The following is a 27,926-nucleotide window of genomic DNA, read 5'->3' on the forward strand; positions in this document are numbered from 1 at the left end:
CATACATACCGAGTTCTATTGTAGAGATGCGATTTGCACCATGCTAGGAGCTGTGAGAAAAGGATGATGTGATCAACAGTGTCAAAAGCAGCACTCAAGTCTAGCAGGACTTGTGCTGTTAGGGTACCATTGTCCATTGCAGAAAGAAAATCGTTGCTCACACGGACTAGTGCAGCTTCTGTCCCATGGAAAAGCTTGTATGCTGAGTGGAACACGACGGACAGGTTGAAAGCATGAATGTGATCAGAAATGCGTGGTGAGACTACCCGTTCAATGACTTTTCCAAGATTTTTTAAGTTTGCAACGGGTCTGTACTTTTTGAATACCTCCTTGTCCAGGTTTGGTTTTTAGATGAGCGCCTGATGTAGGAAACTTTGAGGCTATCGGGGAAACAACCGGAACTGAGAGATTTGTTTACAAGCTTAGTGATGTAGGGTACAAGTATATCAATGTTTTGCTTCATCATGGATGTTGACAATGGATCCAGCTCGCAGGATTTTGAAGGAGATTTCATAATAACCCTTTGAATCTCAGCAACAGTGGCAGGCTCAAACACAAATAGTCTACACTCTGGTTGAAGTTGTGGCAATGTCTGCGGCACTTTGTAAGGGACTGATGAAAATGATGAGCGGATGTCTGACATCTTGGTGACAAAGAATTTCTGGAATTCATTTGCCAAGTCCGGATCATTGTAAGTGGATGAAAGGACACGGGTTTTGGGTTTGAGCAACAACTTACCTATTATCTTGAAGAGCATCTTTTGATCTCCTGAGGATTCTTGTACTTGAGATGAATAATGGATGATCTTTGCCTGGTTGATAAAATTTCTGACTACTTTACATTGGTGCGATTTTCTTGTCATTGTATTTCCAGTTTGCCATTTTTCCGCCATTCCCGCTCCAGTTGACAACAGATCTTTTTTGCTGTACGAATGTCATCATTAAACCAGGAGACTTCAGTTGGACCTTGACTGATCTTGTTTTCCAAGGCGCGTCCTTATCCAAGATGTCACAGAAAGTACTCTCATATTGGCTGACATAGGAATCCAAGCAGTCATGATGAGACCTAACTGTGCTGAATGAGACCTAACTGTGTCTTTGGTAGAATGGAAGCACCAAGCACAATTGATGCTGATGGAACAAAGCTGACCACAGATGAGTCAGTACAGTACAATGGTCTAGCAAGCAGGGAGAGAATCAAAAGGATACTTACATTGTACCTCCATTGTCCCCAGATGGGCGAACAATGTCCATGGACTAGGTGGATGACTGCACAGGCAGCCACTCCAAACAGTGAGATAGCTTTTTGTACACCAGAATTTTCAACAAAAATTCCAACACAAAATCACTGTTTTCACAATTCAGATGACTCCAGGTTTGATTGGTTTGTTCAAAAGAGTATTTACCCTCTTGAAGACTGTCTTGGTGTTAGCCCCCTCAATCTCTTTCCTGTAGTGATCTTGTATGGCCTGCCATGGTCAATCATGTCATTTACACGTTTGCGCTGATCCACATAGAGCTGCCGATGAACCTGAAGTATTGATTTCCTCCAGTCTCGTCCAGTTTCGATTTCATTGTTGTACCATGGTTGGCGAGGTCTATCAGAGCGTACAGATGTCTTAAGAGAAGCAAGACAATCAAGAGTGTCTCTGATGGAATCTTCATATTTGAAAAGCTGCGGGAATGAAAACATACTGTGGCAGCAAATCACATTTGAAGGATTCACAGTCAACTCAATTTAATAGCTCGCGTGTGTTAACTGTTGCTTTCACAGGTTGTGGCTTTGGCTTTGAGCTGTGCAGCTTACAACAAAATGGTCAGACAGCAGAGAACCAATGTGGCAGTCAGTAATAAGATGATCACTTTCCCTAGATACATGTGTATTACAAGGTCAAAGGTATGTCCTACATGTAGATCATGGGTTGGGCCAATGACATGCTGGGTCAAACTAGCACTCAAGACAGTAGTCAGAAAACGTGAAACGTCATCCACATGCAGATTATAATCCCCTGCTATGATTAACTTCCTGTTCAAGAGTCAAACTCCGAGAGAAATTCTGCAAGTGTAAAGCCGTTTCTTGGGGAGGGTGGGGGTCTGTAGATTGCAAAGTAGTACACACTTTTGCACATGTCTGTGAAGCATGCATGCTCGAATGTTTGTAAATTGTATCCAGTAGTGTAGGATCATAGACCAAGTTCTTCCATGAATATAACTCCCAAGCCACCACCAAAGGAACTCCAACTGCGTGGAAGGCTCAAGAATTTGTAACCAGGCGGGGTAACTTAACTTATTTATTTTTTAGTTAAAATCTTTGGACATAGTTCTTTGTTGGCAGGGGCCGTGCAGGTAAGGCAAAAGCTTATAAAACTGTCATCAAAGCGACAAGCCCTCCCAGACCCATCCAACAAAAAACATACAAAAATACAGAAAATAAAAGCAGGTACTTACAATATATAGATAATAACCTATAAAAGTACAAAACACTACATTAATTAAAATCATGACACACCGAGCTGGCACACACATTATGGCAAGATAATGACATAAGACCAAAACTGAACACTCGTAGATATTACAAAATATCACCCATAGAAACAAACCAAGCAAAGTAAATACAACAAATATGGGACGAATGTAAAAATAGAGCAACATTATGAGAACAAAACACACTATTTAGCAGCTGTGGAAGATTGGCAATAACAGATTTACCCTAAGAACTAAAATGGTCATGTAAATTACATTTGAAAACACTAAAACGCTCAGTGACAAGACAGTTACGCAGATCACGATCAAGCTCAGAAAATGTTTTAGGAAATCAAACAAGTCCACAAAATTTGAATGTATTGACCCTAGGATTGACAGGGTGGAATGTAAGTGAATCTAAGTGACGACAATTAACATGAAAATAATCAAGTACATTTGACATAAAATACATGTTAGGGCTGTGTATTGTCTCCTGTTGTCCAAATACATTTGTCCAAGTGATTGAAGGTGATCTTTATAGGGTTGCTCCAGGTACCTTTGTCTTAAAAACTCATTGACATGCTTGGTGAGGTACACCCACCAGGCCGGGGAGCAGCAATCCAGTAGTGGGACTACCAACGTTTATAAATACATGTACAGTGCTTCATCTCGCCAGCAGTCACTAGTTACGAGACGAATTAGGCCAATTATTCAACTACATCTGTTGACAGTTTCTTCAACTTGCCGATCCCAGGATAGGTTGCTCTGAACATTGCATCCAAGCAGTTTGATAGAGTCCACACACTCTACCAAAGTTCCGGAGTGTTGGTAGGCAGGCTTGAGACATCCTTTCCACACACTCTACCAAAGTTCCGGAGTGTTGGTAGGCAGGCTTGAGACATCCTTTCCAAGTAAAACCAATTGCTCTGAACTTAGTTGGATTTAAGTTGAAGGGAATTTTGGTCGGCCCAGTTAGATATAATGTCAAAAAATACAGTGTCAGGGTCAGCAGAGCAGACATTTCTGAATAGAAAAATGTCATCAGCTTGGATGAAATGTGAAATGTGAAGTTGTGGAGTTATTATCATCAAGTCGACTAAATTCTCAAGAATATGTGCTAGAACACGTTGTCATCTTATTTCGTATGGATTGGACATTCCAAAGGGCAGAAGATATCTGGTCAAAATCTCTGCTGTCCTTGGGAGTCAATAGACAATTTAGAATGTCTAATATGAGCGATTGTAATTCCTCTTCTCGTAGGCTTTTGAAAATGCAGACCCAACAACTTATATTAATAACTTTCCACTTTCAAATACTATTGCATGCTACATGTAGGTTACTCGTCCACCATGCATTTTTTGTTCTATTCACCGTGCATGTTTTGTTCCATATGATTCGATGCGTGTATATATTCTATACATAAGTATAAATAATCATTTTTTAATTGTTTTTTATAAATTCGTTACTATAGCTATCTCAAGCAGCAACCTTTTTTTCCACAGGTCCCTCACACCTATGTTTAATATCCTCCAACCACTGATCTTGCAGTTCTTGATTAACTGACCATTGTTAGTTGCATCATGATGCAACTTGCTCTCTAATCCTACCCTTTCGTGTTTCACTGCATTGTTATCGAACAATGCATTTACCACTTTTATAGTCCAGTAATCCATCCTTTCAAACTAAACATCCTTTGTCCTCACCACTTTACTCCTATTGGTTCATAGCCATCAATTGTTTCTGAAATAGAAACTTTGATTGGTTATACTTTTCCTGCTGCTTTCTGGATCCTTCCCTCAATCCCTTTCCCCTCTCTTTTTCTATTAATGGATATAGTGTCGTAACTAATGATTAAAAGGTCTCTTCAAAATATACCAATTATTTGTAGTAACATTGGTTCTTACAAAACAAATTTTTTCATCCAATTAACAACATGCATTTTCCTACCAGTGGTGACTTGTAGTAATTTTGAAGGATGCAGATGAAGTCAGTTATTGTCAGCATACCTGTTGATTAAAAGTATATGTACCAGTTAATGCACAATCTCTATAATATTACATGACAAGTTAGTCTCTTTCGTCCATAATGTCACTATTGAGGGGGAGGGGGGGGGGGTAATTCAAGAAACTGTTTAAATACAAAAGAAATTTGTTTCTTGAAAAAAATTGCGTACTACATGTAAGAACAAAATCATTTGGATAAACCTTGAAACATACATGTCATTCTGCTTGAACAACTTTTTTTCCAGACTGTGGTGGTTTGTCAGTAGTAGAGGGTAGTTGCAACAAAATGGAAAGTTGTTGCATCTGCTGAGCAACTTCTTCATCCTCCACTTTGGAGTACCCTATAGGGAAGGTTGATATGCCCCCGGCAACTTAGTGTATCAGAGCGAGAACATTTCACAGAGACATGGGTCAGTGTCTGTGTAGCAACATGTACCTTGGTATCAAGCACCATAGATGACTAAAGGCTAAATGAATGGACAGACACCGGAGCCAGCTACATGTAGCTGTCTGGGGTTTGCCTCTCTGGCTACCCACCATGGCAGAAGATTGAGGGATGTTGGGCAGTAGGGGAGTGTGGAGCATGACTAGTCATGTGTGACAGACACCCAACAATGCCCGCCTGTTGGGTGATTATAATAGGGCTGATAAAGCACTGATATTGTTTTAAAAGCTTCCATGAAGAAGACACAGTAGTTTATATCCCTGTAAACAGGTAACAAACAACAACAAAATTGCTGATGATGGACTTAATTACCCGTTACCTTTTTAAATATTGTCCTAGTAATCTACCGACTTGATTAAAATAGCTTCTATTTGGGAATCCGGTCTATTTATACATGTTTTTTTTTAATCTTTCCTCTGTACATTTAAGTTTAACTTACCCACAAAATCCTGTTTTTCACTATCCCAAAGAGGAGCAGCTCTTACTCCGTTGTACACTAATGCAAAGAAAGCTTTCTTGACCTGCAGATAAAATATGACACAGGGATTTGCAAAAGTGGACTTGTTTTTCTGTAAGACCGTAGATTATACCAAAGTGCTCCAGGACTGGTCTCAGACCTGAGGTGGAAATCTCTGTATCCTAACTTGACTAGGTACGATCCTGTCTCGCTTGTAACATTTCCAGGAAGAATATTAAATAATCTATCCGTGTATTAAACTATTGGAATGTTGCTGACATTCATAACGGGACATTCATAACGGTCTATGCCATGACTGGCATCCCAAACCAGCAATGTTAGGGCTACAATGTAGATGGCCAGTTTGTAGAGTGCCGGCAGATTAATCCACAGATCATAAATTCAAATCCATTATATATTGTAAATGTAGTCAATTTGCCTGTAATATTCTTTTCAATGCATTTCATATTTATTTACAGTAAAAAAACAACTCATCAACAATTAAATACTCACCCGAAGTTGCACATCAAAGACCACTAGTTTGGCACTTGTGGGAATAATTTCATAACATTTGTGATTCTTCATAAATCGAACAAAGGTCATTTCTTCAGCTTCTGTGAAAGGAAATGTTACAGAGCATCAGTCAATTGAACATTAAATTGTAATTTTTTTTACAAAATCAATATTGAAGGAGGGTTCAAATTGTTGAATTAATCTGAGACTGTTACCACTTGGTAGTATGTGTCAAGTTGTGTGTACTCTTGTTGCAAATCATGACAATCACTGATTGTTTAAACTTTTGCAACTCTTTTTCAATTATTTTTGATACTTACTGGTGCAAAACATACATTTAAATGTAATTGCTTGAATACAAACGGTTTTTAAAGTCTGCAATTTGTTATAAATGAAAGATTAATGAAGAATGTATGAGATCATGTTTAAAGGATCAAAACAGGTGCTTTGAACAGGTAAAGATATAAGTTGAAAAGCAAGGACATAATTCTGCCCAATTCAATCCGGTATCTGTGTGTCCTAGAGGTAGAGGTGTTGATGTGACAGAGGCATTTGTTGTGGTAGGGGTGCGTTTGTTGTGGTAGGGGTGCGTTTGTTGTGGTAGGGTTGCGTTTGTTGTGGTAGGGGTCTGTTTGTTGTGGTATGGGTACGTTTGTTGTGGTAGGGGTGCATTTGTTGTGGTAGGGGTATGTTTGTTGTGGTAGGGGTGCGTTTGTTGTGGTAGGGGTGCGTTTGTTGTGGTAGGGGTGCATTTGTTGTGGTAGGGGTACGTTTGTTGTGGTAGGGGTACAGTTGTTGTGGTAGGGGTACGTTTGTTGTGGTAGGGGTGCATTTGTTGTGGTAGGGGTACGTTTGTTGTGGTAGGGGTGCGTTTGTTGTGGTAGGGGTGCGTTTGTTGTGGTAGGGGTATGTTTGTTGTGGTAGGGGTACGTATGTTGTGGTAAGGGTACAGTTGTTGTGGTAGGGGTACGTTTGTTGTGGTAGGGGTGTGTTTGTTGTGGTAGGGGTACAGTTGTTGTGGTAGGGGTACGTTTGTTGTGGTAGGGGTGCGTTTGTTGTGGTAGGGGTACAGTTGTTGTGGTAGGGGTGCGTTTGTTGTGGTAGGGGTGCGTTTGTTGTGGTAGGGGTATGTTTGTTGTGGTAGGGGTACGTTTGTTGTGGTAGGGGTGTGTTTGTTGTGGTAGGGGTACAGTTGTTGTGGTAGGGGTACGTTTGTTGTGGTAGGGGTATGTTTGTTGTGGTAGGGGTACGTTTGTTGTGGTAGGGGTGTGTTTGTTGTGGTAGGGGTGCCTTTGTTGTGGTAGAGGTGCATTTGTTGTGGTAGGGGTGCGTTTGTTGTGGTAGGGGTACGTTTGTTGTGGTATGGGTACGTTTGTTGTGGTAGGGGTACATTTGTTGTGGTAGGGGTGCGTTTGTTGTGGTAGGGGTGCCTTTGTTGTGGTAGGGGTACAGTTGTTGTGGTAGGGGTGCGTTTGTTGTGGTACATGTAGGGGTACGTTTGTTGTGGTAGGGGTACGTTTGTTGTGGTAGGGGTACGTTTGTTGTGGTAGGGGTGTGTTTGTTGTGGTAGGGGTGCCTTTGTTGTGGTAGAGGTGCATTTGTTGTGGTAGGGGTGCGTTTGTTGTGGTAGGGGTACGTTTGTTGTGGTATGGGTACGTTTGTTGTGGTAGGGGTGGGTTTGTTGTGGTAGGGGTACAGTTGTTGTGGTAGGGGTGCGTTTGTTGTGGTAGGGGTACGTTTGTTGTGGTATGGGTACGTTTGTTGTGGTAGGGGTGCGTTTGTTGTGGTAGGGGTACAGTTGTTGTGGTAGGGGTGCGTTTGTTGTGGTAGGGGTGCGTTTGTTGTGGTAGGGGTGCATTTGTTGTGGTAGGGGTACAGTTGTTGTGGTAAGGGTACAGTTGTTGTGGTAGGGGTACGTTTGTTGTGGTAGGGGTGCCTTTGTTGTGGTAGGGGTGCGTTTGTTGTGGTAGGGGTACAGTTGTTGTGGTAGGGGTACGTTTGTTGTGGTAGGGGTGCCTTTGTTGTGGTAGGGGTACGTTTGTTGTGGTAGGGGTGCCTTTGTTGTGGTAGGGGTACGTATGTTGTGGTAGGGGTACAGTTGTTGTGGTAGGGGTACAGTTGTTGTGGTAGGGGTGCGTTTGTTGTGGTAGGGGTACGTTTGTTGTGGTAGGGGTACGTTTGTTGTGGTAGGGGTACGTTTGTTGTGGTAGGGGTGTGTTTGTTGTGGTAGGGGTGCATTTGTTGTGGTAGGGGTACGTTTGTTGTGGTAGGGGTGCGTTTGTTGTGGTAGGGGTACAGTTGTTGTGGTAGGGGTATGTTTGTTGTGGTAGGGGTACAGTTGTTGTGGTAGGGGTGCGTTTGTTGTGGTAGGGGTGCGTTTGTTGTGGTACATGTAGGGGTACAGTTGTTGTGGTAGGGATACGTTTGTTGTGGTAGGGGTACGTTTGTTGTGGTAGGGGTACGTTTGTTGTGGTAGGGGTGTGTTTGTTGTGGTAGGGGTGCATTTGTTGTGGTAGGGGTACGTTTGTTGTGGTAGGGGTACGTATGTTGTGGCGTTCGCGTGTTTGTTGGTGAGTTCTGACATGTTAACTGTGGTGTTAATGATTTGGTGTTCTGTAGGTGTTGGCTTGTTTGTGTTTTTGCATCTTGTTTGTGGTGGTGGTGTGTTTGCTTGGTTTTGGGTTTTTTTTTTAAGGGGGGATCGGGAATTTTGGGGTTGGGGGAATTTGTGGTACAGTTGTTGTGGTAGGGGTCGTTTGTTGTGGTAGGGGTACATTTGTTGAGGTAGGGGTACAGTTGTTGTGGTAAGGGTACAGTTGTTGTGGTAGGGGTACGTTTGTTGCGTAGGGGTGCGTTTGTTGTGGTACGGGTGCGTTTATTGTGATAGGAGTACAGTTGTTGTGGTAGGGGTGCGTTTGTTGTGTTAGGGGTGCGTTAGTTGTGGTAGGGGTGGGTTTGTTGTGGTAAGGTTACATTTGTTGTGGTAGGGGTGCGTTTGTTGTGGTAGGGGTGCGTTTGTTGTGGTAGGGGTGCGTTTGTTGTGGTAGGGGTAAGTTTGTTGTGGTAGGGGTACAGTTGTTGTGGTAGGGGTACGTTTGTTGTGGTAGGGGTGGGTTTGTTGTGGCAAGCGTTCGTTTGTTGTGGTACGGGTGGGTTTGTTGTGGTAGGGGTTCGTTGTTGTGGTAGGGGTGCGTTTGTTGTGGTAGGGGTACAGTTGTTGTGGTAGGGGTACGTTTGTTGTGATAGGGGTACGTTTGTTGTGGTAGGGGTGTGTTTGTTGTGGTAGGGGTGCATTTGTTGTGGTAGGGGTACGTTTGTTGTGGTAGGGGTACGTATGTTGTGGCGTTCGCGTGTTTGTTGGTGAGTTCTGACATGTTAACTGTGGTGTTAATGATTTGGTGTTCTGTAGGTGTTGGCTTGTTTGTGTTTTTGCATCTTGTTTGTGGTGGTGGTGTGTTTGCTTGGTTTTGGGTTTTTTTTTTAAGGGGGGATCGGGAATTTTGGGGTTGGGGGAATTTGTGGTACAGTTGTTGTGGTAGGGGTCGTTTGTTGTGGTAGGGGTACATTTGTTGAGGTAGGGGTACAGTTGTTGTGGTAAGGGTACAGTTGTTGTGGTAGGGGTACGTTTGTTGTGGTAGGGGTACGTTTGTTGTGGTAGGGGTGTGTTTGTTGTGGTAGGGGTGCATTTGTTGTGGTAGGGGTACGTTTGTTGTGGTAGGGGTACGTATGTTGTGGCGTTCGCGTGTTTGTTGGTGAGTTCTGACATGTTAACTGTGGTGTTAATGATTTGGTGTTCTGTAGGTGTTGGCTTGTTTGTGTTTTTGCATCTTGTTTGTGGTGGTGGTGTGTTTGCTTGGTTTTGGGTTTTTTTTTTAAGGGGGGATCGGGAATTTTGGGGTTGGGGGAATTTGTGGTACAGTTGTTGTGGTAGGGGTCGTTTGTTGTGGTAGGGGTACATTTGTTGAGGTAGGGGTACAGTTGTTGTGGTAAGGGTACAGTTGTTGTGGTAGGGGTACGTTTGTTGCGTAGGGGTGCGTTTGTTGTGGTACGGGTGCGTTTATTGTGATAGGAGTACAGTTGTTGTGGTAGGGGTGCGTTTGTTGTGTTAGGGGTGCGTTAGTTGTGGTAGGGGTGGGTTTGTTGTGGTAAGGTTACATTTGTTGTGGTAGGGGTGCGTTTGTTGTGGTAGGGGTGCGTTTGTTGTGGTAGGGGTGCGTTTGTTGTGGTAGGGGTACAGTTGTTGTGGTAGGGGTACGTTTGTTGTGGTAGGGGTGGGTTTGTTGTGGCAAGCGTTCGTTTGTTGTGGTACGGGTGGGTTTGTTGTGGTAGGGGTGCGTTTGTTGTGGTAGGGGTGCGTTTGTTGTGGTAGGGGTACAGTTGTTGTGGTAGGGGTGCGTTTGTTGTGGTAGGGGTACGTTTGTTGTGGTAGGGGTACAGTTGTTGTGGTAGGGGTGTGTTTGTTGTGGTAGGGGTAAGTTTGTTGTGGTAGGGGTGGGTTTGTTGTGGTAGGGGTACGTTTGTTGTGGTAGGGGTGGGTTTGTTGTGGCAAGCGTTCGTTTGTTGTGGTACGGGTGGGTTTGTTGTGGTAGGGGTGCGTTTGTTGTGGAAGGGGTACAGTTGTTGTGGTAGGGGTGCGTTTGTTGTGGTAGGGGTGGGTTTGTTGTGGCAAGCGTTCGTTTGTTGTGGTACGGGTGGGTTTGTTGTGGTAGGGGTGCGTTTGTTGTGGTAGGGGTGCGTTTGTTGTGGTAGGGGTACAGTTGTTGTGGTAGGGGTACAGTTGTTGTGGTAGGGGTACGTTTGTTGTGGTAGGGGTGCATTTGTTGTGGTAGGGGTACGTTTGTTGTGGTAGGGGTGCGTTTGTTGTGGTAGGGGTACGTTTGTTGTGGTAGGGGTGTGTTTGTTGTGGTAGGGGTGCGTTTGTTGTGGTAGGGGTGCGTTTGTTGTGGTAGGGGTGCGTTTGTTGTGGTAGGGGTACGTTTGTTGTGGTAGGAGTGCGTTTGTTGTGGTAGGGGTGCGTTTGTTGTGGTAGGGGTACGTTTGTTGTGGTATGGGTGTGTTTGTTGTGGTAGGGGTACAGTTGTTGTGGTAGGGGTACAGTTGTTGTGGTAGGGGTGGGTTTGTTGTGGTAGGGGTACGTTTGTTGTGGTAGGGGTGCGTTTGTTGTGGTAGGAGTGCGTTTGTTGTGGTAGGGGTGTATTTGTTGTGGTAGGGGTACGTTTGTTGTGGTACGGGTGCGTTTATTGTGATAGGAGTACAGTTGTTGTGGTAGGGGTGCGTTTGTTGTGTTAGGGGTGCGTTAGTTGTGGTAGGGGTGGGTTTGTTGTGGTAAGGTTACATTTGTTGTGGTAGGGGTGCGTTTGTTGTGGTAGGGGTGCGTTTGTTGTGGTAGGGGTGCGTTTGTTGTGGTAGGGGTACAGTTGTTGTGGTAGGGGTACGTTTGTTGTGGTAGGGGTGGGTTTGTTGTGGCAAGCGTTCGTTTGTTGTGGTACGGGTGGGTTTGTTGTGGTAGGGGTGCGTTTGTTGTGGTAGGGGTGCGTTTGTTGTGGTAGGGGTACAGTTGTTGTGGTAGGGGTGCGTTTGTTGTGGTAGGGGTACGTTTGTTGTGGTAGGGGTACAGTTGTTGTGGTAGGGGTGTGTTTGTTGTGGTAGGGGTAAGTTTGTTGTGGTAGGGGTGCGTTTGTTGTGGTAGGGGTACAGTTGTTGTGGTAGGGGTGCGTTTGTTGTGGTAGGGGTGGGTTTGTTGTGGTAGGGGTGCGTTTGTTGTGGTAGGGGTACAGTTGTTGTGGTAGGGGTGCGTTTGTTGTGGTAGGGGTGGGTTTGTTGTGGCAAGCGTTCGTTTGTTGTGGTACGGGTGGGTTTGTTGTGGTAGGGGTGCGTTTGTTGTGGTAGGGGTGCGTTTGTTGTGGTAGGGGTACAGTTGTTGTGGTAGGGGTACAGTTGTTGTGGTAGGGGTACGTTTGTTGTGGTAGGGGTGCATTTGTTGTGGTAGGGGTACGTTTGTTGTGGTAGGGGTGCGTTTGTTGTGGTAGGGGTGCGTTTGTTGTGGTAGGGGTACGTTTGTTGTGGTAGGGGTACAGTTGTTGTGGTAGGGGTGCGTTTGTTGTGGTAGGGGTGCGTTTGTTGTGGTACATGTAGGGGTACAGTTGTTGTGGTAGGGGTGCGTTTGTTGTGGTAGGGGTACAGTTGTTGTGGTAGGGGTGCGTTTGTTGTGGTAGGGGTGCGTTTGTTGTGGTAGGGGTACGTTTGTTGTGGTAGGGGTGCGTTTGTTGTGGTAGGGGTGCGTTTGTTGTGGTAGGGGTGCGTTTGTTGTGGTAGGGGTGCGTTTGTTGTGGTAGGGGTGCGTTTGTTGTGGTAGGGGTACGTTTGTTGTGGTAGGGGTGCGTTTGTTGTGGTAGGGGTGCGTTTGTTGTGGTAGGGGTACGTTTGTTGTGGTATGGGTGTGTTTGTTGTGGTAGGGGTACAGTTGTTGTGGTAGGGGTACAGTTGTTGTGGTAGGGGTGGGTTTGTTGTGGTAGGGGTACGTTTGTTGTGGTAGGGGTGCGTTTGTTGTGGTAGGGGTGTGTTTATTGTGGTAGGGGTGCGTTTGTTGTGGTAGGGGTGCGTTTGTTGTGGTAGGGGTGTATTTGTTGTGGTAGGGGTACGTTTGTTGTGGTAGGGGTACGTATGTTGTGGCGTTCGCGTGTTTGTGGATGAGTTCTGACATGTTAACTGTGGTGTTAATGATTTGGCGTTCTTCCACAATGAATGTCTCTGAATTGATGGGCGAATTATCAACTAGGGGTATTACATGCACTACGGAAGAGAAATCTAAACATGAGTTGATGCTAGTTCTCCATCGAGTATACACTGGTGTGAATCCAAAGTAGGGCCAATGATTTTCCGTTTCAGAAAAGTACAAATTCCATTTCCTACACAATAAATTCTGTTCATGTTTTTAAATTAGATAAAAGGTTGTTAAATACCCGGTGTCAATTATCAACATAACATTTGTATAAGTTACACTGCTGACTCCCTAAATGCTAAACTAAACTGATATTTTTCTGAAAAATACTGTAAATTTTCTTGTTGATTAATTTGAATACATACATGTAAAACCCTTTTCAGCAGAACAAGGGTGATGATAAAAAGTAAGATAAAAAGATGATCAAAATGAGTTAACATATGAAATGCAGATAATCAACTATTTTATTTAAATCGACAGCCTATTCAGTTCAGGAGTTGGGGATTTCTCAAATTTAATGCACTGACTCACTGCTGATCGCTGCAACAGAAACATGCCAAATTGGTACTGAATACACGTATGTTCCAGATTCTGAAGGTTATGATTAGAATACTTTCAAGCTTGATGCGTAACCCATGTCTCAGTTTGACCAAATCATGAATAAAGTTGGACAGTCGAAAATCGTTTCTACTCTTGACTTTACAAAGGGATACTACCAAATACCTATCTGTTAAGACGCAAAACCAAAAAGAGCCTTTGTCACACCATTTGGGCAGTTCCAAAACCTTGTGGTATCAAAACCTCTACTAAATGTATGGTGTACAGGGCAGTGGTACTATCATCTCTTCTCTACTCAACTGAAACATACACAGTATACCAAAGACATATCCGGAAACTAAATCAAATTTAACTCTGCCATCTTCGTACCATCCTGAACATCAAGTGGTCTGACCATATCACTAACGAGGTTCTTCACAGGGCTGGTATGGCCAGTGTTGAGTCCATGTTGCTTGCCAGACAGCTGCGTTGGAGTGGTCACGTATGGACGACTCACGACTACCCAAGCAGATACTCTACGAAAAACTGGTGGATGGGGTTCGTCATAGAGGCGGCCCTCAACTTCGTTTCAAGGACTGTCCGAAACGTCACCTCCAAGCAGCTGGCATTCCAACCAACACCTGGGAAGACATGGCTAAGGAGAGGCCCACATGGCATTCACAAACCAAGAGTGGGGCTGCGTCAGCTGAGGATGCCAGGGCAGAAGCTGCAGATGGAGTGTCACGAGAGAGCTGTTTATTCCAAAGAAGCATACCCGCCAATGCAGATACTGTGGCCGTCAAACATCTGCCAGGATTGGCCTATACTCTCATTAGAGGCTTGCCAACTCAAACTCCGAAACTCAACCCCCCGATATACTTGTTAGCGAGTGACAGCCTATATGGGCAGTTCCAGTTACCCGGATGGTTTTTGACTTAAAACATGCATGCTACCAGCGTATGATGGATGACATTCTTGAGGGGGTCGAGGGGAGTCCAGCCTTTCTTGATGATGTGATCATCTATAATGACAGGTGGGAAGAGTTTGGCAAGGCTTACTGAAACACTGTGCAGACTGCATAAGGCTGAACTAACAACTAACCCAATGAAGTGCTACATCGCTGCAACACAGACTGAGCATTTTGGGAAGTTAGTGGGCCAGGGAGAAAGTCCTCTGACTGGTAAGATGAAAGAAGTTTGCCAGTTCCCAAGGCCTAAGACCAAGACACAAGTGATACTTCCTCGGGGTGGTTAAAATATTACAAAGATCACTTGCAAACTCAGTCTTCAAAAGTTGCCCCTCTGACTGATTATTTGAAAAAGAACCAGCCTAATCAAGTTGCCTGGTACCCTGATGGCAGGAACATGGATTTGACCAAAGTTCCAGTTCTCCTAATTGCTAATCACAAGCTCAGTTTAGGTGCTATGCCTGGTTGAAATGGTGCTGTGCTGAGCCAGAAGCATTTAGATCATAGAAACTTTACGAGACACAAATGAAAGTGGTCAACAATAGAATGCGAACTTTACGCAATCTATTTTAATGAACAGAGCAAGTATACTATTTTTATTGCACACATTTCAATGTCCAGTTTGATCAAAAACCACTCTCCTGGCAACCATGAAACACCAAAACAACAGGTTAATGCGATAGTCTATGCTACTCCAGCAGCATCAATTCACTCTCATGAACCGTAGTTGCAAAGCCAGTGCAAATTTCGACTTTGTGTGTCGCCCCTGTAAGTGATTATTTTATATTCTTGTCATATTTAGCTGTGTTAACCAAGTCAAATACACTGTACTTCTGATTTAATTGAATTTAAAAGAATAAGCCACTACATAAATTGTCAGGTTTATTCTTGCCCCAAAGGAAATAAAAAACTTATTTACTTGACAGTTTGAAGACTAGTATTTAGGAGGCTTAGGTTTCACTACAAATTAATTTTCTGTCCTGTTATTTGCAGTTATCCTATTATGTTAAATGTTCACATTATTGTAGTAACTGAAGGAGGGAGGGAGACCTGTTACAGTCCAATACGTTATTTGCATATGTACATGTATTACCCTGTGTTTATCCATCGTTCCATGTCTTGTACCATGTGATATTCCTGCAATTTCCGATGGCAAGAGAAATTTTAATTATGTTTTTATATAGAAATCTTGTCATATGTGCACACAATGTGTAAAATTGCATTGAAAGGTTTGAAATTAAAAGTTTGATGCTAAAATATCCTTCTAATGTAAATCTGTTCTGTGCAAAAGAGATGTTAGTAAATCAAACTTTACAAGAAACCTCTAAAGGTGAGTGCAAATTTCAGAAACACAACCCCCCTAAACTTAAACTTTTATCAGATGACTGTTGACAAAAGGTGGATACATCTGTAAGAGACATGAGGTTTTAAGAAACACAAACAACTGGTAGTCACTACATCAAAAGCGGTGCATTATGAACACATTAGAATACTCCCGGACTGGGTCGCTGTTAAAATCAAAGATAATTTTAAAAAGGTGACAGACTTAAAACAAAATGGATTTTGGCAAAACTCCTAGTAGGTGTGGGCACATGTATTAGAGAGTTTTTGCAAGCGTGGGTACAAATACACATACGGATATGATAACCGTATCCATTCACGCCAACTGCGTGTTGGATTTTTGTTTCACAAACTATTGGTACATGTATGTTTTATTTGAGTGCACTCGCATCCATCATGAGTGTTTTTATATCAAACATAACTGATAGAGCCCCCATGCTTAAAACACTGCATTTTCTCATTGTTTGCGTGCAAATAACTTTTAAATAATCTGTCAATATCTAGCACGATACCAGTGAAAGCAATTCCGTGGGAAATGTTTTTGATCTGGGACAAAAATACAACTAGTTAAGTATTGAAATATAGATAACATGAAAGCACTGGTACGTCTGAAGAGGGAAAAGTAAGGGTTTGTCTTACACACATACATGTATTGCACAAACATATTGAAAACTTTGGATCAAACTGTTATTTCAAATAGGGGTGTTTTTGTCATATTATCTTATAGTGAAAAATTTGGGTATTGAAGTGGCTCATAAATCTAAAAGTGGCACTTTTAATGCCACTTTAAACGCCACTTTTAATGCCACTTTTAAAGTTGGAAGATACCCAACCTACAAAACATGTTTGGTGTTTCAAGTGCGTGAAAACAGTGTTGCCGGAAAGTTAGCACTTTGGCAGAGGCAAATGAAACAAATGGGCAAAAATTCTACATTTAATATTAGCTATTACCTGGTAAATGATTGTTTGTATATACTTTGAGAGTGGAAGGGACTTGTTAAACAAAACAAACTTTTGAAATCACTATACAGCCTGTTGCAATTGTGTTTTGGCCACTTTAGGCAGATTTGGGGTAAACACATTGTTTTAGCTTATATTAATAAATACCTTGGACGGGTTCCAATCTCTGATTGGTAAAAACCCGTCATGTGTGGGAGTGTTAACGGTGGTATAAAGACCGCTTTGAAAAATAGCGAGTAAGTGGCCACTAAATCAGCATACATTGTGTAAACCTTGCGCGATACACTGTATCGCACGCTTATTTATAACCCTGTTAGTTCATTGCAACTTCGCACACTTACACGTACGCGCGCTGAAAATGTATCAATTTTCAGTGCGCACGTATAACATGTGCGCATGTATGAACTAACGCCGAGCTCATGTGCGCATTTTAATGCACAAGGAACAGCTATCGTCCAATCATTTGCCTCCTTTGACCCCAGCGAAGGCGCTGAACAAATCATTATTTAAAAGAGTCACTGATCTCAAACATCAGTAATGTGATTAACGCATGAAAGAGATGGGAACCATAAAAAGCTCAAATATGGCCCCTGAACATGTCTTGAAGTACCGCCGAGAGAAATTTACCATATGCAAGTGAGGTACATGTACGAAGAGAAACTATGCCGTGTAGCCTTCTTTCAGTTTCTTACAGTGTAGTTTATGGAATTCAGAAAAAGAAACCTTCTTCTGGAAGTTAGCTTCAAGATACATACATGTATCATTCACTCCCTTTCTCAAAGCCCTGTCACACCTTCACTTTTTGGCAAGCATATGCTGTCGTATAAAAAAAATTGCGAATACACTAGCGCACGCTGATAAGTTACGGGTAAGTTTTTTTTAAGTTAAGAGCACGCTGAAAGCTGAAACACACTGATTCAAGTCGAAGTAAGATGAGGTCGTTGAGAAATTTTGTGCATGCACAAAAATTCTTGACGAATACCAGCGTGTGGCTCATAAGTTCCGCATAGTAGTAGGTAAGTTATTCCATTGTTGACAAACGTAACTTGTAAGTTCATCATAAGTCGACGTACGACAAGAAAATGTCTAGCAGACTCAAAATGGTATTTATAACCTATAGGTAACCTGCTTTGAACCTAGGTCAATTGTATCTGACGTGTTCCGGACGACCACAGAATTTACTGAGCGTGACAGTAACTGTACAATGGCGTATTGGCAGTATTTAAGGGAATCGGTACATAAAAATTGAGTTTGCAGGAGGATTACTCTGATGTCAATTGTACTCATTATTTCAATCGTTGAGAGGCACCCTCTTTGTAGGCTACTACATGTGATCAGCGGAAATCAATATTGCACGCTATGCTGTAGTTAGTTTATTGTAGGACATAATATTTTGAATGCTGGCAATACACTTCCATTGGTTATGAAAACATTCTATGTAAGTTACTAGTACGGTATTTAACATTGTAAGTCTTACTCGTTATGTTAAACAACCATTCATATTTTGATCAATTACGTTAAGTAGCCATTATTTAAAACGACTATTACATGTTGTTGATATTTTGTGTTTGTTTTGTTTTTGTAAAAAAAAAAAACCTGCGTACTTGGTGCTTTCAGAGTCCTAGAGAAAATTGGCAGGGTTGGATTAAAACCTACAACCCCTGCACTGCAGGGTCAGATGGCACATCAGTAAAACAACGCCCCTGCACAATCACACATGCCAGATCAAGTCCTTCAATTAGCTGTGTTAATGTAACTTGCATTGACATATGTCTGCTTTACACAACACCCCAGGTTAAATCAAAATAGTCCAGTTGGGCTAAGCATATTTAATGAACTGTAGCTAAGTATTTTACTGCAAAAAGCGGGAAAATATGTTTTCCAATAGGCAATTACAGGTATCTCTCAAAACATTTGTGCAGAAATATGTTTCTCAAAACCATTCCATGCATCGTTAATAATGAGTTAGTTTGAACAATTGTGTCATGTGTTAGAATGAGGTTGGGAGGTTATTACCTGAGAAATCTACTTCCATACTTCCTATATCATTATCAGCAATGGCCTGTAACTGCAACAAACAAACAAATAAACAAACAGAAACGAGGAAGGTCATGAGGTGGTAGAAAATCAAACAAAACACCAACATTGGTAAAAAAAAATCAAAGATTTGTCAGATTGGAATGAAGGTGAGTGACTGCTTAACAGTGGAATAGTGGGAATATGGAGCTAAGCGCAGTGACAATGAAGCAGTTATGAGTGGGTAGTCATTACTACACAAAAGAAATCAAGTAACTGACCTTTGATTTTCACATAAGATTCTGAATAACACCGCTGCAATAAAGAAAATGTTGTGTAGTTAGCAATTCAAACATACATCATGTTGAATTCTTTGTGTCCCCTCAGTCAAAAGTTTGATGTTCATTGCAACTCAACAAGTATATCTTACATGTCTTAGGTTCAACCTTGTTTTTGACTTTTTTTATTTCACATCGTTATAATAATTTCTAATCATGATTTTTGCAATCATCCTAAAGATACTAAAGTAAAACCACAAACAACAAGGGTATAGCTCCTGGTCAAAGGTCATTAAGTTTTCAAAAGCCTGGTAAACACTTCATGCAAAAGCAAAAGCGAATCAGGTATGCTTCGTTTTCAATTTGTAGCCAGAAAACTTTTGCCATTCGTGTGAACGTCCATCAAGGATTAATCTGTCAAAGTTTTTCAAATAGAAACCTTGCATGTTGAATTTGGGGGGGGGGGGGAGGGGAGGGAAGGTAGTTTTTCACCTGAAATAAAAGGGTTTGTTATTAATTAATACATTAAAATAAATTTATCATTCATTTAATAATTATACAAATAAAAACAAGACAAGTCGCATACAATGGGCCGGATAAATAAAAACTAGCAATAACTTATCAAGTTAAAGGTTCAGCATTAGCAAGCAGACTAAAAAGTAAAAGATCAGGCATGAACATTTTGCTCGCTGGATTACCTTTCACTTATAGCCATATAAATAAAAACGACATTTTACTAACATACTGTAGCAATTACTTGTATTTTTACAAGCTACTGCATGAGGAGCTTGAGATTTTACTTACACAACAGTGTTGCATACATGTATATGGCTCGGTATCGGGTCAGTATTTAAGGTTTTTTTCCCTTGGCCTAATGATCCAACTTCAAATGTTACTTATAAATTTGTTGTGTACTTTAATTGCTCTAAAAGAACCAATCTCTGGAGCGCTGGCGTGGAGAGGCTGTTTCCTCATAGCCACTGCCGCCATCAAAAACTTGACTAAGTGGAAACTGCCCGCCTGCAGTTAATCGCTATTGATCTGCGAGTCCATGCCTCTATTGTTATACTCCTGAATACCCCGCTATTGTGCTTTTCTCCGACCACTTACTAATCCGTTCAAGTAAATGGTGTTTTTCCAGTAAAAGGTTATTTATAGAGATTTGAGCAAATTCTCATGCCTGATCTTAAACTTATCGACATTTTGTTAATGCTGGCCTTTATACGTCCCAGTATCTTGTGAAACTATCAGATAATAGTAAAATGTTGGTTTTATTTACATCTCAATAAGAAGAGTCCCTCAAGCATTGATTTTACCTACTAGTTGGACCAATTACTAGCAGTATTAAGCCTTACTTTTATTTATAAGGATTTAAGTAAAAGACTAGTAAAAGCAAATGCTAGTTTTTATTTATCTGGCCCAATGTATACACACAGGTTATCATACTGTACTAAATATCAACTTGAATGCAATCACTTAAAGTAGTTTTACTCTTAATCTTTGTTAAGTTATTACTTGGCCAGGGAAAAAGAATTGCAAACTGCTAACCAACAAATATAGTTGATAGTGAATGACCGAAGGGTTATTTGGTTGCACATGCAAGTAAAAGTTCTCATGTTTTTTTTGTCGCACTTGGTGCACCCTTGCACTATGTCACCCTACAGACTGTTGAATATTTGTCTCTATGCATTTCACATTTGTCCTGTGGCTGATATCTTCTCTTTTTTAAAACAACATTTATGTAAGTTTGTATCATGAAAGGCAAACAAAGCAGTAGATTCCAGAAACAGCTAAAGAAAAAGAGTTCTGATGTGTTTTTTTTTTATTATTGGAGCTTGGAATAAAACATTTAGGAAACTCATTTTGTGAATGTACGAAAAGCTTTTGCAAATGATTTTTTAGAGCTTACGCAATAATTTATTTCAAGCTCTTGCAATAGTTGATAAGGGTAAGCAAATAAGGCTCCAGAACATAATTAAAAAATCAAAGAAGTCAAATTCCTTTTAAGGGTCAGTTCAGGTAAATAATTGACATGGTTGCTCACCGTCAAATTTAAAAGAAATACTTTATGGGTGGAACAAAATTGCATTTTCAATTCTATATATAGCTAATTGCCAAGGTTACGGCTCATTTTGTTTATTGGCCATTTTAGGCCGATTTTGGGGTCTGAAAAACTGCTTTTTAGCTCATATTTACAACTCCACCCCACCAAAATGTAAAACTAGTTCAATAAACCTTTAATATCACTACAAAGTATCACCCTTGGCCTTCCTTGAGAAAAGAATTCATTGCTTTAAATATCACCCTTGTGCCATTTTTGCATCATGCATTACAGTATGTTTTTAGAACTTGCCAAATCGAAATTTTTACCCTATTTTTGGACCCAAAATATCAACTTGCCAGGGGTCTCAGAAAATTTGCCTTTCTTCTGTGAGTAGGGCCAACATTGGTCTTTTCATTACTGGTGAGAAAAACCTGACAATTGTATCTTGTTGTAACAGTACATTGTACTACCTCAAAACTAGACTTTTTTCTTTCCCCAAAACGTGAAAAATGCTTTTTAGGGTCTTTTCACATAATATTGACATGTGTCCACGGTAAAAAAAAGGAATATTTTTATAATACTTTGTAGTGGGTACATGTTGCCATGGTAACAGCTCATTTGTGTTAAGACCACTATCGGCCGATTTTGGGGGTCTGAAAAACTGGGGCGGGTTTTAAGTTAAAATTTACAACTCCACCCCACCAAAAAACATAAATATTTCATAAAACCTTTTCCATCACTACAAATTATCATCCTTGGCTTTACTTGAGACAAAAAATTAATGCTATTTCACCCTTGTGCTATTTTTAGAACGTGCATTAGAGTATGTTACTAGAACTTGCAAAATCACCATTTTTCCCATATTTTTGCCCTCAAATTTTTTAATTTTTTTTCAGGGGTCTCAGAATATTTTCCTTTCGGTTTTGATTAGGGCCAAAATTTGTCTTTTTATTTCTGGTAAGAAAAACTTGGGCAATTGTATCCTGATGTAACAGTATTGTCTCAAAAATACACCCTTTCCCCCAAAAACATAGAGAAATGCATTTTGAAATATTTTGCTTCATTTTGAATTAACAACATTAAGAAGTAATAATTCCATCAATCTGGCAGCTTTTCATAAGCACTCTGTAGGCTTAGTGTATTACCCAACATTGATCAGGACTTGTTGATGACCTAAATCTTATAATTTGCCCCGCCCCACCCCGGCCCCGCCCCACTCATAATTCTTGACATTGCATAAAACAAAATTTCAGTGTGAACATTGCTCTTTTTTGAGAGTCACATCTTTTAATTCCCCTTGCACATCTTGTAGAGTAAGAAAGTTTGTGCCGTCTTAATTTTCATTGGTTCTCAGAATATTTCCCATTTGGTTGTGATTGGGCTATCATTGTCGTTTGCATGTCTGCTGGGGCGAAACACTTTGGTTTATTGTGACTGTTGTGACACTTCTGCCTCAAACAGGTAATTTTTCCAAAAACAAGAAAAATGCATTTTGGAGTTATACCTGACTTTGAATTGATAAAACACAAAAACGAGCATGCTTGTTAAAAAATCTGGCACTGTTTCCATGCTCTTTATGTAACAAATACAAAGTTTTTATTAAAACATAAGCCATAACCACTACTTGTCACTGAGAGCTCTTGTTTTGTCATGACTACTTTACCTAGTTGTACAGGTATGATTCACATTGCAAGAAGAGAAGTACAAGTTATTTATATAGGGCCTTACAACAGTCTCCTTGGTCCCTGCCCACTACCAAACAAAATATTTTCATCCCCATCAGAACAAAGAGGCTCTAAAAGTGAGTAAGTACTGTATCCGAAGTATCTAAATGGCCATTCACCTGCTTTGGCCTTCTGTAAGCAGTTCCCCCATCCATGGTGGGGTTCCTTTCAATTGTACTGTTGCAAACAATAAAAGAATTGGTTTATTCAACGTGATAAACAATTCAGCAGGTAATGTTTGACAATGTTTTTGTTGATCGTTCTCAGAGACGTATATAACAATTATGAACTAGTAAGATAGTGAATGGAAAAAGTAATCAAACTAGCCTGAATAAACCTTTGTCACTGCAATTGCACCTTACTTATTTATGTTGAGCAGGTTCAAGTATTTACAACTTCTTTCAATGTTGTTTCATTAAAGGAACACGCTGCCTTGAATCGGTCGAGTTTTATTACAAAATACATGATTAGAAAGATATTTTAACAGTAGAATTTAATGATCCACACAAGTATCAACCGAAAACATCTTTCTAACCATATGCATTTTACAAACGGTTACAAACGTATTTCAAAGACCAACTTGACCAATCCCAGGCACCGTGTTCCTTTTAAATGATCTCATACGCTCATCTTGCAAATAGTTAGTATCATTGTTTTCAATAAGATCATGGCAAACTTTTTCAGATACTTATAATGTTTATGATCTCTATCTATATATGAAAAGTTTTACATTTGGTAGCAGGCAGGGACCAAGGAGAGTAGGCCCTGTATTAAAGACAACTTGCAAAGACAACTTGTGAAGACTCTACTTGCAATGGGAATCGTACATGTACAATAGGTAAAGTAGTCAAAACAAGAACTCTCAGTGGGCAAAGCAGTGGTTATGGCTTGGTTGGATACCATTCATTACTCAAAGGGCATGGAAACAGTGCCAGATGTTTAACAAGCATGCATTGTTTTTGGAAAAATTACTATATTTAAAGCCATTGGACCCTTTCTCACCATACCATCTGTACAAACTAAATCTTTCGGTTCAAGGACTTTCTCTAGTGCCGCCCCCCAACTCTGGAACTCTCTTCCCGGCTACATCCGCTCTCCACAGAGCATGGAACAATTCAAAACTCTGCTTAAATCACATTTGTTTTCTATTGCCTATTGTTCAGTTTAATCCTTTTGTTTGCTTATTGTTAGTGTATTTTTTGTTAATAATTGGTTGCTTTTTATTTGCTTATTGTTTTTTTGTAAAGGGCACCGGTATTTCTTTCAGTTATGAAATGCGCTATGTAAGAATAAGCTATTATTGTTATTATTATTCTTTCGGTACAGGAAAAAAAAAGTTCACAGATTTACAAGTTACTTACTTATAGGGTTTAAAGAAGGTAATGGTGAAAGACTTCTCTTGAAATATTATTTCATGAAATGCTTTACTTTTTGAGAAAACATTTAAACAATATCAATTCTCGATAGCGAGAATTACAGATTTATTTTAAACACATGTCATGACACAGCGAAACGTGCGGACACAAGGGTGGGTTTTCCCGTTATTTTCTACCGACTCCCATGACAGATTGAGCCTAAATTTTCACAGGTTTGTTATTTTATATAGAAGTTGTGATACAGGAAGTGTGGGCCTTAGACAATACTGTTTACCGAAAGTGTCCAATGGCTTTAAGGCAGGTACTGTGACAACAGGATACAATAAACCCAAGTGTTTCTCCCCAGAAGACATGAAAACAAAAATAATCGCCCCAATCACAACCGAAAGGGAACACTTTCAAAAGGCGCTATTCACAAAACATTGTTTTATGCAATGTCAAGGAATATGGTTGGGGCTGGGCCAGGCAAATATATGTATCATCAATAGTTTCTGATCAAAGTTGGGTAATGCACTAAGCCTACAGGGTGCTTACGAAAAGCTGCAAAATTGATAGAATTATTACTTTTAATGTTATAAACTCAATATGAAGACAAAAACAGTTCAAAATGCATTTTGGAGACAGTACTGTTACATCAGGATACACTTGCCCAAGTTTTTCTTACCAGAAATAAAAAGACCACTTTTGGTCCTAATCAAAATTGAAAGGAAAATATGTTTATTTAGACCCCAAGTCTCTACCATCCACAAAGTATAAGAAAAATATTCCCTTTGTTTTACCGTGGACACGTATGTCAATATTATGTAAAATGACCCTTAAAAGGCATTTTTCACGTTTTTGGGAAAAAAGTCTAGTTTTGAGGCAGTACTGTCACAACAGGATACAATTGCCAAGTTTTTCTCACCAGATATGAAAAGACAAATGTTGGCCCTACTCACAGAAGAAAGGAAAATTTTCTGTGACCCCTGGCAAGTTGACATTTTGGGGTCCAAAAATAGGTTAAAAATGTTGATTTTGCAAAAATAGCACCAGGGTGATATGTAAAGCAATAATTTAATTTTTCAAGGATGATACTTTGTAGTGATAGGTTTTATGAAATAATTTTGCATTTAGGTGGGGTGGAGATGTAGATGCAGTTTTTCAGACCCTAAAATCGGCTTTAAATGGCCAAAAAAACAAAATGAGCCGTAACCATGGCAATGGGCTATAAATAGAAATAACTACACAAATGCCCCGCTGAGATAGGAGTTCCTAAACCAAGTCCTTTTTTAGTTAGGGTTTTAGCCAAAATGAGCTTAATATTTGAGGGGGTCCAAAAACAATAGGTGTTTAGGGGATTCCATGACCAATCCACAAACCAAGTTTGGAGTTGATACGCTAAGTCCTTCTTGAGATATCGCTAGGACAACATTTCTTTTGTTTTAGCCATAACGAGCTTAATATTTATCTGAGAGGGTTCAAAATCAATAGGCTTCTAGGGGATCCCATGACCAATCCACAAACCAAGTTTGGAGTAGATACGCTAAGTCCTTCTTGAGATATCGCTAGGAAACATTTCTTTTGTTTTAGCCATAACAAGCTTAATATTAATCTGAGGGAGTTCAAAATCAATAGGCTTCTAGGGGATCCCATGACCAATCCACAAACCAAGTTTGAATTTGATATGTCAAGTTCTTCTTGAGATATCGTTGGACAACATTATTTTTGTTTTAGCCATAACTAGCTTAATGTTTATCTCAGGGGGTCCAAAATCAACAGGCTTCTAGGGGATCCCATGACCAATCCACAAACCAAGTTTGGATTTGATACGCCACGTCCTTCTTGAAATATCGCTTGGACAACATTTCTTTTGTTTTAGCCATAACGAGCTTAATTGTAATCTGAGGGGGTCCAAAATCAATAGGCTTCTAGGGGATTCCATGACCAATCCACAAACCAAGTTTGGAGTCGATACGCCACGTCCTTCTTGAGATATCGCTCGACAAGGATGATGTCCACACACACACACACACACACACACACACCAATACATGTGTACACTGCAGATTGAGGACATACTTTTCATACTATCCAATGGAGGACATTGCCAAAAGTCGAATGGTACCTATCGATGTGAGGACATAACACATGAATCCTTGTTCTTGCGGTTCACTAATGTCAATGTGTATACTGGCCTTCTAGGAAATGTTGTTGGGGGTGGTACATGTATTTTCTTGTTCTTGGGGGGGGGGGGGGCAGGCCAAAGGTCTAGACTAATAATTTGGCTGTGCCTACAGAGTCACTCTAGGTTATGACTGTACTTTGGTGGTGCATGAGACCTTAAATTTGTTGAAGTGTCATTGTGTTTCTACAAAAGTCCTTAATGTTTCTCCAAGTTCTGGTCTGCAATGCCACAGGACAGGACGATTCAATGTCACGTTTCCCTGGAATCTTCTTCAGCAAAAAGAATCTCTGCAAGCCCTCGGTGACGTCTTTCTTTTCCTGGGCAGTCCAGGGGCGTCGCTTGAATTGTCGACGCTTGACTTGTCGATCTTTTGGAGCTGGATCCGTTTGGGTTGGTGGCCTTCCTACAACACACAGGAAAGAAGAGGTAAATTAGTCAACATAATCAAATGGGGCGTATACATAACCTAAATATGTTCAAGTTACCGATGTGACATTTACTCCTCGAGTAAATCAATACGCAACTGAGCACAAAAGAATGCGATAAAGGTACCTGCAGAAAATGCCTGACAAGAAGCAGCCATCTTGTTTCATGCTACCGTACAAAATGAGTTGCCGAGATGGGCTAATCACTCAGCTGTGCCTACAGAGTGACTTTAGGTTATGACTGTACTTTGGTGGTGCATGACACCTTAAATTTGTTGACAGCAAACGGAGTCTGGCATCTTATCGCATTTGGGTCTAGGGGGGTCGGTCAACAGGGAATAGGACCAGCATATGCAAGAGACCTACAAGAGATATAGGCAGTCACAAATATTACAAACTTACTGTCATCAACACTGTCCTCCAAAGCTGGGTCACACGAGTCACCTGAATCACTGCTGTCCTCATCGCTGCTGAAGCCTTCTGCAATAAAAAGAAATAAAACTTCTACAGTTAGCTTTGATTGCTTTCTGGCACACAAATAAAAATGTGGGCCAATCCGTTGGGTTGGGTGTGTGGGGTTTGGGGTGTACAGTGAATGATGTTCAAAATGGGGGGGGGGGGGTTAGGTGATGACGGCCACAGGCCGAGTTATCATGCCCCAAAAACAAAGAGCAATTGTAACATTTAGGTATGCTTGTTTTTTGGCGCACACACCTAAACATGTTGGCCAATCCATTGGGGGGGGATGGGGGGGGGGGAGGTTGTACAGTGAATGAATGTTATGGGGGGGGGGGAGTTACCACAGTTTGAATTAATTTGGAAAGACAAGTTAAAAACGGGTTTGTTTACCTCCAGTAACATGCAACTCCTCCAAAGATTTGCCATGTTGCAAAACCAAGTTGCCTCTCTCCAAGCTGAGGAAGAGTCTAGACAGTTTGGTAACCCTCTGGACAGTGTCTGGCAACCGGTAGTACTCACGATGGACCCGCAAATCATGACCCATGAAGTCTGCAAGTGTTTCAAGCTGATGTTCATTTAAGGCCAGAATTTGCGAAACAGTCGCTACATGTTTACGAAGCTTTGTAGACCGCATGCTATCAGCATTCTCAAGGCCCGCCTGATTTGCATATGCTCGTAGACAGTCGCTTCCTCGTATATGACCTGAGCCTCCGTAACAACTTCGTGCGAATAAGAATATATTGTCTTGTGCCACTCCAGCTGCATTTCTATTTGCGACCAGAGCCTTCAACCACGCCACATCACATCAGTACCAAGAAGCACAGGAACAGTTCTGCCCCTCTTACCAACTATTTCAATGACTTTGAACATTTTACAGAGGTGCCGTTCAAGATCAGTCATCACGCAATCACCATTCACAATGGCTGCACTACTTCGCTTCTGAAAATCTTCAAGTTTCATTTTGGATACTTCCCCCTGTCGTCTGCGGTTGAAGATAATGAGATGGCACAGTGTGACTTCATTCAATTTCTTCC

The 27,926-nt window shown here is 41.0% G+C and overlaps 1 protein-coding gene and 1 pseudogene across 3 annotated transcripts in view; both read right to left on the reverse strand.

Annotated features, from left to right (window-relative positions):
- Positions 1 to 27,926, reverse strand: part of LOC139949116 (5'-AMP-activated protein kinase subunit gamma-1-like) — a 167,508-nt gene that overhangs the window by 46,141 nt on the left and 93,441 nt on the right. For 2 of the 3 annotated variants that reach the window (XM_071947519.1, XM_071947520.1), the window contains 4 exons: positions 18,423 to 18,474; positions 5,881 to 5,981; positions 5,350 to 5,431; positions 4,410 to 4,468 (listed from right to left, as the gene is read on the reverse strand). In XM_071947519.1, coding sequence (XP_071803620.1) covers positions 4,410 to 4,468; positions 5,350 to 5,431; positions 5,881 to 5,981; positions 18,423 to 18,474 — 294 coding nt within the window. Of the gene's footprint in view, positions 1 to 4,409; positions 4,469 to 5,349; positions 5,432 to 5,880; positions 5,982 to 18,422; positions 18,475 to 18,703; positions 18,738 to 27,926 lie in introns of all 3 variants that reach the window. The other variant, XM_071947521.1, reaches the window with a different exon arrangement.
- On the reverse strand, positions 25,014 to 27,859 carry LOC139949119 (uncharacterized; annotated as a pseudogene).

This window comes from Asterias amurensis, chromosome 16, assembly GCF_032118995.1.
Source record: "Asterias amurensis chromosome 16, ASM3211899v1".
Classification (NCBI taxonomy): domain Eukaryota; kingdom Metazoa; phylum Echinodermata; class Asteroidea; order Forcipulatida; family Asteriidae; genus Asterias; species Asterias amurensis.